The following is a 17,221-nucleotide window of genomic DNA, read 5'->3' on the forward strand; positions in this document are numbered from 1 at the left end:
TAATGATGTCCATCACATTCCACCATCATTTCTAACCCCATGCCCTCTCCCTTCCCTTTCCACCCCTCTGCCCTATCTAGAGTTTGTCTATTCCTCCCATTCTCCCCCTCCCTACCCCACTATGAATCAGCCTCCTTATGTCAGAGAAAACATTCAGCATTTGGTTTTTTGGAATTGGATAACTTAACTTAGCATTATTTTCTCTAGCTCCATCCATTTACCTGCAAATGTCATGATTTTATTCCCTTTTATTGCTGAGTAATATTCCATTGTATAGCAAGTCACTTTTTTTTAATCCATTTATCTATTGAAGGGCATCTAGGTTGGTTCCACAGTTTAGCTATTATGAATTGTGCTGCTGTAAACATTGATGTGACTGTGTCCCTGTAGTATGCTGTTTTTAAGTCCTTTGGGTATAGACCAAGTAGTGGGATAGCTGGGACAAATGGTGGTTCCATTCCCAATTTTCACATTGCTTTCCATATTGGTTGCACCAATTTGCAGTCCCACCAGCAGTGTATGAGTGACCCTTTCCCCCCACACCCTTGCCAATACTTATTGTTGTTTGTCTTCATAATAGCTGCCATTCTGACTGGAGTGAGATGAAATCTTAGAGTAGTTTTGATTTGCATTTCTCTAATTGCTAGTGATGATACAATGTCACCACTTTTATTTAACATAGCTCTGAAAATCCTAACCAGAGCTATCAGGCATGAACAAGAAATAAACAGCAAAATTGGAAAAGAATTCAAATTTTTATAGATGTTTATAGATGCATGGCCTTAAATATGGAAAACTCCAAATATGCCACCAAAACCCATGAGAAATAAAAAAATAAAATCAGCAAAGTTGCAGAATATAAATAACATAAAATCAGTAGTGTTGCTATATGACAATAGTAAATTATCTGATATAGAAACAAAGCAATCAATTACATTTAAAATAGCTACAATAGCTATAAAACAACAACTACAACCATCACTCTAGGAAGAAATTTAGAAGAACTAAAAGATGTGTACAATGAAAGTGATAGAACACTAATAAAGAAATTGAAGAGAACAGAAAAAACTGGAAAGATATCTCATGTTCATAGATTGGAAGGATCTATACTGCTAAAAAATCCATACTATGTGAAGCAATTCACAGATTCAATGTAATCCCTCTTAAAATATCAATGGTATTCTTCACAGAATCAGGAAAAAATTCTAAACTTACACAGAACCATAAAAATCTCTGAACAGCCAAAGCCATCTTGAGTAAAATTAACAAAGTAGAAGACATGATACTACCTCACTGAAAGCCATGTGATTGTACTGACTGCAGTGGTACACAATTCTAATCCCAGTGACTCAGGAGGCAGAGGCAGGAGGATTGCAAGTTTGATACTAATCTTACCAACTTAGCAAGAGCCTGTAAATAATAAAAAAAATTTAGAATATCTCAGTGGTAATAAAGTGCCCTTAGGTTCAATCCTTAGTACCAAAACCAAAAAACCAAACCACCCCAAAAATCAACAACAAAAAAGCAAAAACAAAACCAAAAACCTCTATAAAGCTGCAGTAATCAAAACAGTATGGCATTGGAACTAAAACAGACGTATAGATCAACTGAATAGAATAGAGAGCCTAGAAGTAAACCCATACATCTCTACAGCACTGATTTTCAGAAACTGATTTTCAGAAAAGGTGCTAATATACACATTGGAGAAAGGACAGTCTTTTCACCAGTGATACTGGGAATATGGGATATCCACATACAGAAGAATAAACCTGGACCCCCAGCTCTGATTATTTACAAAAATCAACTGTAAATGGATTAAAGACTTAAATGTAAGACCAAGAACTATGAAACTATTGGAAGGAAACAGGAGAAATACTATAGAACATTGTAATGGGCAAAGATTTTTTTGGATAAGACTCTCCCCCAAAGCATGAGAAACAAAAGCCAAAGTAGACAAATGGGATTACATCAACCAAGAAACTTGTACACACCAAAGGAAGCAATCAACTGATTGAACAGAAAAACTACAGAATGGGAAAACATTCGCAATCTGTTTATTTGACAAGTATAAGGAACTCCAAAATCTCAATAGTACAAAATAACCCAATTTTTAAAAATGGGCAATAGATCTAAATAGACATTTCTCAAAAGAGGACATACAAATGGACAACAGATACATGAAAAAAATGTTCAAAATCACTAATCATAGAGAATCACAAATCGAAATCACAATGGGTATCACCTCAGCCCCATAACAATGGCTAATACCAAAAAGACAAGTGGCAGTGAAGATGTGGAGAGGTGAAGAAAAGGAAACATTTGCACACTGTTGGTGGGAATATGAATAAGAACACCCTTCACAAAAAACTATAGAGAGTCCCCAAAACAACAACAACAAAACCTGAAAAGAGAACTCCATATGATCTCAATAGTTGCAATCCTACTACTGGGTTTATATTGAAGGGAAATGAGAACATTTTGTGGATGAGACATCTGCACTTCCACATTCATCGCTACACTATTCACAAAAGCTAAGAAATGGAAACAATCTTAGTGGCCATCAACTGATGAATGGACAAACAAAATAGTACAAATACTCAACAGAATACTTTTTATCCAGAAATCAGGGAAATGTTGTCATTTATAACAACATTGATAGAAGTAGAGATCATTATTTTAGATGAAATAAGCCAGACACAAAAAACAAGTACCACATGATATCACTCATTTGTAGAATCTAGGTTGAGCTCACAGCAACTTTTCCTTCCATCAACAGAGTCTTTTAATTTCAAGTTTTCAGTAGAATGGAGATTACCAGAGATATGTTGGGCAGGGATGGGGAAATGTTGATCAATAGGTACTGAGCTACACTTAGAGAGGAATAAGAAGTTCTGGTTTGCTATCACATAACAGTCTGTCTATAGATAACAATAATAAACTATATATTTCAAAATCACAAAGAAAAATTGTGAGAGTTTTCACATGTAAGAATGATGAATGTTTTAGGAATTAAACATACTTAACCAGATTTAAGCTTCATACATTGTATACATGTATTGAAACATAATATGGGGTTTCAATACGGTACCTCATTAACATGTAATTTTTGTGTTTTAATGTATCAGTTAAAAAATAAAGTTGAAAAAGCTGAAAAATACAAATACATATTTTTGAAAAATAAAATATATTTTCATACTTTCATCTAAAAAGATGTTAAATAGCTGGATATTAACATAAACTGAAACAGAGAGTTTCTTAAGAATATAATAAATCCCTAGAGAATAAATTCATATGCAAAAGTGAAATGATATCATTCCCATTAGCAAAGATAAAAATACTACTTAAGTTAATTAGAATACTTAATGTACTATCAAAGTAATATAAGATTTTCAAACTTTCATAAATTAATACTGTATTTAATCTAAAAAATGAAGTCTGAGAGCATAGCAAAGACTATGTAAATATGATAAAAGGTAATAATGGTGTGGTTTCCTTACCCAAATCCATGCCTTACTAATGATAAATAATTGTGATATTTCACAATTTGAAATATCACAATTATTTATCAAATTGTGAAATATGATATATCAAGAGCTATGTAATGTTTTGAACAGCCAATAATAAAAAATAAAAAAAAATAAAAAAAAAATTAAAAAAATAAAATAAAATAAAAAGGATTGGGGAGAAAAAAAAAATAATTGTGATAAAAATAAAACATTTTAGGATAAATCAGAAAACGTGGCCAAATGAACAAAATGCAACTTCTACCAGTACATCTGGTAGAGGTATAACTACTAGTATTACTAGTTATACTTGTATAACTAGTAGTATTACAAATTATTTTTAAGATAGATTGCAGTAATTTATAGTATCTCCAAAGTATATGAAATTGAATTTCCCCAAAGTTTGTGATTTTTGCTGTTAAGTCTTCTTAAAATAGCAAACTAATAAAAATGGTGCCTCACAGATTTTGAAAAAATTGTAAGTATTTGATTACTATTACAATTGAAAATTTTAATAAATTCATTGATCACCAAATTTATCTTTTTAAAATGCTTGTTAAATTATTTATAGATGTATTATGTATATTTATTTCTCTTACTGATTTGAATGGGTATGTTAAAATATAAATTAAAAATATATCTTCCCAGTTTGTCACTTGTTAGTTTTATTCAGTGTTCATGGACTATTTCCAATACCTAGAAATATATGGAGAGTAGAATAATGAATACCCACATATCATTATTGCTAATTTGCTGAGTTTTTTAAAAATAAAATATCACAGATTCAGTCAAACCTCAAAATCTAGTACCGTTGCTATCCTTGTTCTCCATTTTTAACATATATGCACACATATAGACACCTACATACATACGCACAAATATATGCATATAAAACCTGGTTTCTGCACTTAAATATTTTTAGCTTTACATAATGTTTTCATGCCTAGCGTATCATTCTTTGCCTAGCTATTTTTGTTTTAGTTTTGTCTGTTTTTGCTTAATTTTTTAGCTTTAGATTTACCTGTGTAGAAGCATGTTGATATTTATGTATTTTTATTGGAGATTCCATTGTGTGATTATATCCATATTTATTTATTTCCAGTTGATAAAGATTCAGGTTTGCTACCACTTTTGCAATATTAAAAATAACACTGTAATGAACACTTTTAGACTGCATTAAGGTATCACTAAGATATATTCCTGGTGGTGGAAGTTCTGCATCAAAGTGCATGTACCTCTGACATTACCAGATATGTTCAAAGTGCTTTATAAAGTGTTTATATATATTCATATGCCTACAGAAAATGTTTGAGAGTCTTAACCAATATTTGGCATAAAATTTTGCATCTTTTTATGAGTTAGAAATGCTGTACTGTTGCTTTAAGTTGCAATTTCTTATTTAGAATACATCTTTGGCTTTTTTTCTTTTTTATTTGTTTGTAGAAAGGTTTTGTTTTGTTTTTTTGTAAATTTTTCATACTACTTCTTTGGTGGATAAACTTGCTTAAAATGTGTTTTTCTGTTTTGTGGTTTGACTTTTCATAATATCAATAGTGTATTTTTTACTTAAAATGTTTAATTTAATGTAGTTATTTACATTAATCTTTTCCTTTATAGTTCATATTTAATTAATTTCCTAGATCAAAATCATAAAGGTATTCTCCCATATGGTTTTAAAAAAAATCCTGATAATTTGGTTTTCATATTTTACTTATATTTTCACCTTTTTTTACATGTAATGAGATAAAAATCTACATTTCCCTCCTTATGGATAATAAATTGTCTCACGTAATTTATTGAATAGCTAATTTTTCCCCCACTTTTCCTGAAATGGAGGTCATTTCTCTCCTTTTTATTTGCTTGAACCATTATTCACATATTTACATGAATCTCAAAACAAGGACAAACTCTTATAATTTTTATTGTTCAAAAATAAGTCTTGATATCCCAAAGACCAGTATCCCCATATCTACTTCTTAAAAAAAATTCTTCCCAATTTTCTTGACTTTCTTTCATCCCTCATTCTTGCATTTTAATTTTACAATTGTTTTTCAATATTAATTTATGATATAAGAATTTTGATTCTATTTGATTGTCATTTTTGTAATGTATTTTTTTTTTACAATGTTGAGTATTCCTTACCACACACAGTGCACAATCCCATTTATCCAGGTCTTATTTTATATCTTTCAATCATATTTTATAATTTTTTCTACAAATGTTTTTTGCTTTTCCCCCCACTTTTTCCTAGATCCTTTAGAGATCTTTGCAGTTATTGTAACAGAATAATTTTTCCTATTATGTTTCCTTGTTGTTAACTGCTGTATTTAGAAATAGTGAGAATACATGTGAACTTTTTGATCTTAACACACTTAAATCCTAGTTGAATACTACTATTAGGCTCCTCCTTTTTTCCTTATAGAAGCCATCATAATAATAAAATACGAGTTGGGATTATCAATGGCCTTCAGAAGTAGTTTTACAAAACAAAAACAAAAATGACTTGGAAATTGTGTTGAGCCATAAAGGGGAAAGATTTTAATTAAGAGGATTAGTGTGGGAAGGAGAAACAAGTAATCTTACAGAAGAAAATGTAAACATTCTCAGGGTGGGTCCCACTAAGGGAAGCCCTTTTTCTTCTTCTCCCTGCCCCCCAGGGGGCTGGGATCAACCCAGGGCCTTGTGCACACTAGGCAAGTGTTCTGCTACTTAATCATCCCCTCAGACAAAGTATTAATTTCTTCAGAGAGAGAAAAAAAAAATTCCCAAGTGCATCTAGAACTGATGATGTTTAAAAATTCAATTATACACTTATTTATTTTTATTATTTTAAATTTATTTCCCCACTTAGTTCCAAGACAGCTTATAAATACTATATATTCAGTGCAAGATATCTGTTTTTAAATTAGTAAAGTGTGAAAAGGGAGATTAAATTTAGAATTACACACACACACACACACACACACACAATGTATATAAAATTCAGGTCACCAACAACTTACATAATGATTAAAGCTGAGTATATATATATAAATAACTCTAACGTCTCTGGTGGCCAAAACAAAAGGGGAAAATAATAGGTTTTTGGATTCCTGTTGCCATTTTACAAACTATTCAGGGACTAAGACAATATTCAGAGTATTAAGGTCTGGGGAAAATGTTCTCCCACAGGTCTTCAGACATATGATACTGAGATGCAGAGAGCTTCATAATCAAAAGTATCCAAGAATAAATATGATAATATCTGATATTATATAATAATATGGTATTGTAGTATCTCTCCATTTAATCAGAAATCATAATTTAAAAGCAAAAAAATCAGTGAAATTATCTGGCTTGGGCATGCTAAACAACAGGATTCAAATATAAAATTCACAGATTATCTTCTTTAATTCAAAAATTGAATATTGGCTCTTTAGTAGATCTTGCTAATAAACTGCTGATTGTTAGTCAAAGAATTATTGGGGTTTAAAACCAACTAGAAAATATATATACCAATAAATGCTGTATAAGTTAAATGAACACATGCAGCAAACACAAAACTAAATGCTTCTTCTATGAATTGAATTTGACTAGCAAGACTGGCAGTTTGCAACCTTCATAAATGCATTAAATGACAACTTCTAGGAAGAATGGGACTGTGTATGTTGTTCTGTTCACTGTTTTATCACTAGCTCTTAACATAGTACCTTGTATTTAATATATGTTCAATAAATATTTGAAAAGTAAATGAATGAGAAAATGAACCAAACAAACCTCCACACAGCATATTTTCTTCAGTTTGTTCTTTTTTTAAAGAATTGTGCAGCATCGTTGATTCTGTGTTTCAGCAGGAATCTGAAACATAAATAAATCTTCTCTTTACTCATTAAAAGCAGATATCTATGAATTAAAAAGAGTTACAGTTGACATCCTCTCAAAAAAAAAAAGGAAAACTAGGGCTGGGATGTGGCTCAAGCGGTAGGATGCTGGCCTGGCATGCTCCCGGCACTGGGTTCGATCCTCAGCACCACATAAAAATAAAATAAAGATGTTGTGTCCACCGAAAACTAAAAAATAGATATTAAAAAACTCTCTCTCTCTCTCTTTTTTAAACAATGAGAAAACTAATTAAGAGTTAGCATTATTTCCCAGAAGAAATGCCCCAGTGCTTAAGGTTTGTGTGAAATTCAAATAAAAACAATATTTTATGTTTGTACAGTTCTTTAGGAATCTTCTATATGTCCCTAATTCCTTCCATATGACTCTTCCAACTATTGGATGTCTCCAGTGTACTTGTGAAAGCTTGTAACACATGATATATATCACTTCTCTTCATGCTAAGCACTATCTGACTGTAGTTCCTCATGCCTGAGACATTGTAATAACCCCTTTTCCTGCTTGGTTTCCCTGTCTGGTTCCTGTCCTTGGACTCTGTGCAGAGTAGTTAGGTACACTGAGTCTAGGTTGAAATGGAGATTCTGCCCTTTATTAGTTGTTGGATATTAAATTACTAGTTTCACTGCCCTAAATTAGTCTTTTTACCTTATCTATTAAATGTGGGAAAATGCATATCTCACATTCAGATTGCTGTAAGATAAATGAGATAAACCTATGTACTGTGCCCAAGATTTGCTAAATAACAAGTGATAAATGTTGATTGCACTTATCACAGTTATCATAGCAGAATATTTTGTCTAGAATCTTAGTCTAACATTGACCATCCATACTCAAGTTTCCAATGATTTCCAGAAGTCTAAACATGAAGTATGTAACTTTCCTTATAATGACCTCAGCTTCCCTTTACAACCTCATCAGCTACCATCCTTTCCTCCTCCCCTCCTTTTATAATTGGACCTGTCATTTCTGTGTTCAGTTATATAAGTAAAACAGTGATTTTTCCAATCTCTAGGACCTGGCACACCCAGTTCCCTCTTTCTGGAATGCCCTCCCCCCATGCTCTGGCAAAAAGCTTTCTCCTTCAATTTTCTCCTACGAAATCATCTCTTCTCTGTGGTAGAATTAATCCTTTGGTGAGTACATAGACTTTCTAAAGCTATGTTGAATTTACTCACATTTATGTCTGTCTCCTCCACTCAATCTTTGAATTTCTATTCTTTTGTAACCCTATTAAGTCCCAGAATGTCTAGAACATAGTAAAGATTTAATATATGCTGTTTAACGAATGAACATTCGCCAAGCCCTGTCTCCTACCACCTAACATGCGCTTAAGGTCTTTTGTCCAATTGCTTTTACTGATTTTCACTTAATTCAAACAATGCTTGCTCCCGCAGAACTCCAACTTACGGGTGAACAGACATAAGACCCTCTGGATGTTTCAGGGTCCTGTTCGGGGTCACCAACACGAGTTAACATGCTGGCAATTTAAGAAAAAAAAAAGTGTTTCTTACTAGAAACTAGAAGGAAAGCGGGACTTGCCTCAGACTTGCCCTAGAAAAATGATTCCCTGCCTAGACCTGCTGCTTCATCCCTGTTCTCCCTCACCTCCCATCCTGGGAGCTACTTGGCAAGGGAGGGAGGAAAAGTGGGGAAGCGAGTTGAAAAAGTTGGTCATCCTCTCTCTATCTTCTTTATACAGAGAAACACTGCACTAAATCAGATGTGCTGCTAAGTCACCAACCAAGGAGTCTTGCTTCTTAGACTCCTCAAATAAGTCCTGAGTTTCCTCTGACCCTTTTCTGCCAGTCTAGGGCTCTCCCACTCCCCTTCTCCAGCAGCCATCCCCCTCCCTTCCACAAGCCAGGAAAAAACCGCTTCTAGACCCCCTTGTTCTAGGACCTCTGCGACTCTCAAGGGAAGATGCAAATCACCGACAGCCTTAGCCCAATCACTGAAAGCCGAGTTTAAAAAATCAGATTGATGGCAGGAAAGCAAGGAAGAACTGAGCTACCGCCAATGCACGAGGAAAACTCCATATACACATCAAATAGAATCCTCTGCTTGGAGACAGCAGGTTGCCTCCGACTACCGAAGGAACGCGGAGCACCCCAAACAGGAACTTTAAAGGGATTGTTATCTGTTGCCTGTTCCACTAGGAATATTGTTTGCAAGGCACAAGGTGTCTTTTGGTAGTGAGCACTCTCTGCGCATGCGCAGGTCCACTCGGGAATTACTGCCCAGCCGCCGACTAAGTTGCATTCCTTGAATCTTCGCAGAAAAGACAATTCTTTAATCAGAGTTAGTAATGTGGACAGTACAAAATAGAGAGAGTTTGGGGCTTCTCTCTTTCCCTGTGATGATTGCCATGGTCTGTTGTGCACACAGGTGAGCTGCCTTTGTTGAATCTCTCTCTCTCTCTCTCTCTCTCTCTCTCTCTCTCTCTCTCTCTGATAATTTCTTTTTACATGCCTGCTGAATTGTGTATCTTGTTATTTGGGGGTAGGTGTGCCTGCATCTTTTTATGTCTGCTTTCAGTTTTTGCTCATTTTGAATACGGTCTCTACTTCTTCCCTTCAGCGCCAATGAACCCAGCAACATGTCATACGTGAAAGAGACAGTGGACAGATTGCTCAAAGGATATGACATTCGCTTGCGACCGGACTTTGGAGGTAATGCTTCATTCATTTTCAACCTGTAACCCATCCCTAGTTCACCTTTTCTGTCAAAGATAAGTGCAAAAATTTAAAAAAAAATGTCATTTTCGTGAGCATGCACTATGCTTTGGACACACACACACACACACACACACACACACACACGACTTCGGATCTCAGGTAGATGAATCCCCACTCTGAGCCGACCTCCCTCCGGCCGACACACCCTCTGCATAGTCACTGCATCACGCGTGTGTCCACACCTGTTTTCCCAGGCTGTCCCCCACGAGAAGGTTGGGGGGGAGGGAGGGAGCCTGTTCAGAATGTAGTAAGAGCTGTGAATCCCCCCCCTCCTCCAGCCAACTGCCACTCAGAGAATATGCCCTTAATATGGTCCCGACTCCCCGCAGGGCCCCCAGTGGACGTAGGCATGCGGATCGATGTCGCCAGCATAGATATGGTCTCCGAAGTGAACATGGTGAGTGGCCTCGCGACGGGCCCGGCTGCCCGGCTTACGCAGATGTGAAATGGACAGATCCCCGCGTCCTCTGCGTTTCATTGGCGGTCACCTAGCCCCTGGCCCCGGGGGTCCCACTCCGCGCTTGCTCCCCACTCCAGCACACACACCCGGTTGCCCCAGGGTTTGTATTTTCGACACACACTGGCTACTGCGGTGTTCCAGAGGAAACGTGCTCGGCACTATTTTGGGAAGGACGGGTGACTGTTGCGCCGGCAGATTGGCTGGGGCGGAGTCTGAGCTTTACTTTAGCAGGGTTTCCCGGCGAGTGGAGATGTGGAGGGCACCATCTGCTGGCGACCAGGCAGCCTGCACTAGGGCCCCCGGACCGGTGGTCCGCAAGCCTTCACCTTGCCAGGCACCATTCGCACAGCCCCATTAGACTGCTAGCCCAGACACATGGAGACTCCACCACCGTGCACACAGTCGTAGTTTCAGAGTGTTGCCTGCCTCCTTCAGGCTCTAGCACACCGTGAGGCAGGAGCAACAGGCTGAAATAACGGTCCGTGCTTCCTAACATGAGGAGTGCCCAAGCCTACTTCAGGGGAGGGCTTGTATTGTTCCCATGCTGGGGTTGATGAATTTATCTTGCTGCATTTTCCAAATTTGAAACACAATGGGTCGAGTTATATTGCTTTGCTTTACTCTAGACGCCTAAGTGCAATTGTAGAAAAAGCTCCATGATTAAAGGGACTGTGGAGAGGTGGAGAGCGATGATAACACTACAATCCCTCCATTTCAAAGGGGTCAACATTATTCATTTCTTTTTCTTTCTCTTTTCTGAAGCTGTTGCAAAATGCTTCAAATCATAGGTGCTGCTTCATTTGTTGGCTGTTTGCAACCACTCTGGGTAGCAGTTTTTCTAGTTACAGTGAGTTCAGAAGGAAAAATGCCTGTTGCTTTTCTAGAATACACTATCCAAAGAACAGCATGTGAACAAAATGTCATTTTTATTCCACTGGAGAGAAAAAAAATATGGCAGCAGAAATTTAGACATCCTGAATAATTTAAAGGCTAAAACCTTTTAGAATTTTTATTTTTCTGTAGCTGTAATGGCCATTGGGTTATCTTTTATTTCATTCCTTGTGTCATTTTATGTTAATATACTAACATTTAAGAATTTTTGTTTTTATTTGTTGGTTATATCAGGAAGAAACAAATATGTTTATACCCTATTGAATAGGTTTGGAATAAAAGTGTGGTTATTATATTTCTGTATTTTATAGTTGCAACTGACTCTGCTTTATATAGTTTATTTAAAATACTATTTTAAATTGTTTCTGATTATTTAAAACGATATTTTCAAATGTCTTTTACTGTTTGCTGGAAAAAGAAACCCAATTTTTGAAATTTATTGCACACAAGAGAATGTTTTTTGACTTGGCAAAGATTTTTAACAGATTTACTTATTAATTTTGTTTACATACATGCTAAAATTAGAAAGCAACTCAAAACACACTATTTACATATACTCAGAGAAATGTAATCATGGGTAAACATATATAAAACTGGACGAGTTAGACAATGAGTTTAACAAGTTATGTCATTTGGAGAGATGATGATATTTTCTTTTTTAAGTCACTTATCTTGGCACCTTGTAAGCATCCACATAGATAATTCATAAAATAAAATATTCAGAAAGCTAAAAAGGCAAGCATTTCCTTTGCCAGTTGTCTACCTTAGTGTACAGAGTACCATGCCTTTCAGAATTTCTAAAGATATATAATTCTCTTGGTCAGGACTCAGGGAATAGTTCAGTGCCACAGCATTTGCTGAGCGTGTGCAAGGTCCTGGATTCCATTCCCAGCACCTGAAAAATTTTAAAAATCAATAAATTCTGTTACTATATTTATAAACACTCTTTCTTCTTATTATTTTTAAAAACTCTCACTGAATTGGTAAGTTGCTGATAACCCAAACAACCACCATAACAAAAAAGCTCTGTATTATCAGTTGTTCAACCAAATTCATAACAAGCTAAAAGACTGAATACAATTGCAGTAGCACAGGATATTTCCTTTTAATTACTGAATAATACAATATGTTTATTCACTATACTGTTATATATGCACTTGTTTTTTAAGTATTAATTCAATAGACAAAGCTTGAAAATATACTAAAATACCTATCACTTCTTCATAATGCTTTTAAGAGACATGATAGGAAAAATAGAAATTACCGAAAGTTAGAAAATATAAAATCTTTATTTGTTTGTTTGTTTATTTATTTATTCTTCCTTGTTTCTACTTTTAATGAGAGATACCAACAGGATCCAAGGTTTATTTTAGCCTCTCATCTATAACAAAGCATTCAAATACATAGAATGGAAATAACTTTAAGAAAAATGGAAATGGAGAGGAATTTTTTTAAGGATTGAGTGCTCTACATAAACACAACCTGGATGGTTAGACCTCTACCACTAAGGAAGATAATTGTCTATAACATGCTTTGATTTTTAGACCATGAAAGTAGGATTAAAAGTTTGTGGGAAATAAGACTCATTGCTTTTAATTAAGATGTTTCAGTATGCCAATACGCAGTAAAATTTGTAGTTCTTTAATAGGAAATTATCCCCCAAATTAAGGGAAAACAAGAATGAACAAGACTACAATAAAATAGTTTTTAAGTAAGTTAAATACATTACTCAAACATTGCCCATTTTTATTCATTATTAGTATTTCCCATTCCATGACTGAGGAAATTACATAATTGTGCATTAAATTAATGGGTTTGAGAACTAGGTTCTACTAATTTTTGTCCTTTTCCTGTGCTACTATAAGTAAAATATAACTCCAGATTGGTTTAAAGCATTTTGTCTTTTAAAGACTAACAATTTGTTTTAAACACTAACATCATAACAATAATACTTTCTGACTCATGTCCTTTAGGATATAAAATGTTTTTTCCCAAAGTACGGAAAATAAAAAGAGACTTTGTAGCCAAGAATCTCCACATTCAAAAATCATCAACATGAATCAAAACAGCATGATATTCCATCAATATGTACATTTTTGTTTCTATGTATCAATTAAAATAAATTTAATTTAAATAAAAAAAAACAATAATTACCTTAAAAATCATTGATTCTGAGCAGTATATACAAAAACTTTGAAGCATTATTCTAAGGTAGAAAAAATATATACTGGAAAGCAAGACTTCTTTTCACATAATAATAATGATTAAATTAGGAAGAAGTTTTTCTCACATCCTGGTCTGTGGTGTTTGTGATATCAATTACATACCATTGTCATTTTCTAAACTATCATTTTAAAAACTACTGTGATTTCCATTTATTATTTATTAAAATCTTCAAATCTTTTAAAACAACTTCTGGCTATGCTTTCCCCCTAACCCCACGTACAACAGACTAGAGATGAACAAGAGGCAAAAGGAGGCAAGAGCTCGCAGAAATTAACCTCAAAGGAACCACTAACTATAGTAGAACACAGATAGTCCTAGGCAAGTTTTCTCTTTGAGTAGTGGTTTGGGGATACATGATATAGACGACATGCAAACAAACAGTTGAAATCTTGAACTTCAAATTCCAATAACTGGTTATTCCTCCTTATTCAAGAGTCAGATCCTAATCAGTAAGTAGGTGTTCCAACCACAGCTCTCTGTTCTTGATCTAAAGATACTGTCACCCCCAGGAGACTTTCAAAGGAGTCAGCCAAAGTTATTTACCATAAGAGACAGCCATCATGTATTCATTGTTTCATTCCTTTTTTTTCAATCATGGGTGGATACAACAGTGAATGCTCTTACAGGTATTATAATTAATAACAGCAACAATGATAACTAATGCTAAAATGAGCCAATTTTTATAAATAAGGCCCAAAAGAAAGAAAAAAAATAACTTATCAAATACACACTTAAATTCCACCAAGTTATTATTTTAATATTTGATTCCATAGGTTTCTGGTATATGATTCAGTCACATTTATTACTACCATAGTAACTCAAAACAGTAACCCCTTGAAAGAATTCTGCTACCCCACACCCTTTCCTTTAATTCAGTGCTTCTCAATATTTAATGTATACCTGTATCACTCTGAGATCTTGTTAAAATGAAAATTCTGAACCAGAGGTCTGGAATGGGTCCTGATATTCTGCATTTCTTCTGGGTGATGTCTGTTGCTAGAGTGTGGACATTATTTTGAGTGTCAGGGTTGTGGTATGTTATTCTAAGATCTAGCCTTATGAAGAAGTGAACATTTTTTTTCTTTTAAATTTTTCTAGGAATGGTGTTATGTCAAGGTTTCAACTTCACTTTGAATTTCCAGCTAGTTAAACAGGTGTCTATGATCAAAAGGAAAAATTAGTTCAATAATTAGTGATTAACAACAAAGGCAAGAGCATGGATGATAGGGTTTGAGTTAAAGTAATACACAGTCTTCATCTCTGTGTCGCTACTGCAAATCAGCCAAATGTAGACGAGGACTATGAAAATAGTGCCAAGCACAGTTACCCCAATAGCACTGTCCTTTTGCTTTACAGAACACCAATGTCTTCAGAATAGAGAACATTGAAAGTCCCCCCCGCCACTGAGGAGCTAGCAATAGCTTTGTAAAATAGCCTGACCACACTCCTTCTTCTGTTAGTAAATTCTCTAGGACTCTAATAGAATTTTCTTTGTGAACAGAGCAGATAGGTCAGAGCCATTTAAAGGCAAGAACAGGTACAAGTCTTTCACTAAAGATATATGTGATTAATCAACCAGGTCTTTCCTTTAGGTGCTGGGTGAGAATATTATACCTTCAAAGGTAAAGCTCTTCCCTTTGACTATGTGAGGATAACAGATATGGTTTATATCCTAAAACACATTAGATGAAACATATCTAGATTTTAAAATGTTTGATTTTACATTTGAAAACCTGTGATTTTAGGATTATTGGACCAGACTGGGTAATAAAGTATGTAACATAATGAAAATAAGTAGTATCATTTATGGAACCTTTCACATATGTGAAGTATGGTTATCAAGAGTTTTACTTTATAGCTTATTTAATTCTTGATTTAAAACTGCAATTCTATTACAGACTGAAAGACTGATGCTGAGAGAGGGAAGAACTTAGGTTGAGAAAGGTTAAATAACTTACTCAGGAGTTACAGAGCTAGTGAATGGCAGATTTGAAACTAGGCAGCCTGTCTCCAGGGGCTGCTTCCTAACTGCCAAGTTAGTAAAAAATTAAATGTTCTCAATGTTTAGCTTTGGGACCTTGAGTGAGGAATTTGATTTCTCTAGGCCTCGGAATTTCTCTTCTGTAAAATGAAGTAGATTACATGATTGCTAAACCCTTTTCCAGTTCAAATATTCTGCAATAAAAGTATGGATCTTTAAAGATTTCAGAGTCTGTTAAGATCAAAAATCTTCCTATGTTATTCCTCTGTTAGATCTTGGCTTATTCCATCTAATTCTCCTGTTAGATGAGTAAATCAACAAACTTTTACTGAATTCCTAACTGAGCACAAATTATGACAGTCTCCTGGGAACTCTGTAGTAATGATTGTGTATAATCTAGGGCCTCTTGAAACATCATTTTGATTGGTCATGGTTTTATCATCCAACTTTTTCTTCCTTAACACATTTGCAAAGACAGTAACAAGAAATGTTGAGCAATGATCTTTGAAATGAGATTTGATTGATACCTGGTTTATGTTGCATTGAGCATTGATGTCAAGACCAAATTGAAGATATTTCTCACTGGTGGTATTTATCCATTGTGTTCACTACCAAACTCACAAAAATTTTTAGCATTTATTTGATGTGAAACAGAAGGAAACGGTTATTTTTCAAGTTCTAGAAATCCCAAAGGATTTATCCAACCTGCCTAAAATCCTACCATGAGATGACTGAGAATAAATGGAAAAACCTGGGTGTTTCTATCAGTTGAGTATCAGTGCCAATTTTCTAAGTTTTTGATGCCTTTATCTTGACTTCCTCAAATACTTGAGAGTACCTTCAAAAATACTCAAATATGAATGAAATGTTTCATTGTAAAAAAAGGTAAAAATTTCAAAAGAAAAATAGTCTTAATATTTCTAATTGGTTTAGGTTTCAGTAAGGGGGTTCAACTATCATAATCATATACCTGAGAATAATGAGAAAATGAATTGGTATATGCTTTTAATTGACTAAAATGTTCATGTTTAATGCCCTGTAAACTATGAGAGCACTGAGTCTTTTTTTCTATAATAACAGGAGTGAGTTTCTACATTTTAGAGTACTTCTATTTTCAGCAAAATGTATATTTTTTTGAAGTTCCTTGATTTTTTTTGTCTTTTGGCACTGCTGGAGATGAAATCCAAGTCCTCATGTATGCTAGGCAAGCACTTAACACTGAGCTACATCCCAGCCTGAAGTCCTTTGACTTCTATCTATTGAAAGAGAAGGAAGTTAAAGTTAATAGTAGTACTTAGCAACCTATTATTCAGCATTTGGCAGCTCTTAAGAAAGGGTTAAAATTAATTCATGTTAGCAAAAAGGTTGGCCATAAAAAAAAAAAATTAAAGATACATGTTTCATCTGAAGTGAGCTCAGTTACTCCTTTTTAGAATCCTCATAGTCCACATTGTTCCTCCTCCACTAAGTGAACTAATGCATCTCTCCTGTCCTTCACAGCCCTAATAAAATCTGTTATCATATTGGGAATTTAAGATCAAAGGGG

General features: G+C 34.7%; 1 protein-coding gene across 2 annotated transcripts in view; it reads left to right on the plus strand.

The window, feature by feature from the left end:
- Positions 1-9,668: 9,668 nt before the first annotated feature.
- The window catches only part of Gabrb1 (gamma-aminobutyric acid type A receptor subunit beta1), a 380,753-nt gene continuing 373,200 nt past the window's right edge, over positions 9,669-17,221 (plus strand). For both annotated transcript variants that reach the window (XM_027937790.2, XM_027937799.2), the window contains exons 1-3: positions 9,669-9,767; positions 9,960-10,051; positions 10,447-10,514. In XM_027937790.2, the coding sequence (XP_027793591.1) occupies positions 9,688-9,767; positions 9,960-10,051; positions 10,447-10,514 (240 nt within the window). In that variant the 5' untranslated portion in view covers positions 9,669-9,687. The remainder of the gene's footprint in view (positions 9,768-9,959; positions 10,052-10,446; positions 10,515-17,221) is intronic.

This window comes from Marmota flaviventris, chromosome 7 (assembly GCF_047511675.1).
Source record: "Marmota flaviventris isolate mMarFla1 chromosome 7, mMarFla1.hap1, whole genome shotgun sequence".
NCBI lineage: Eukaryota > Metazoa > Chordata > Mammalia > Rodentia > Sciuridae > Marmota > Marmota flaviventris.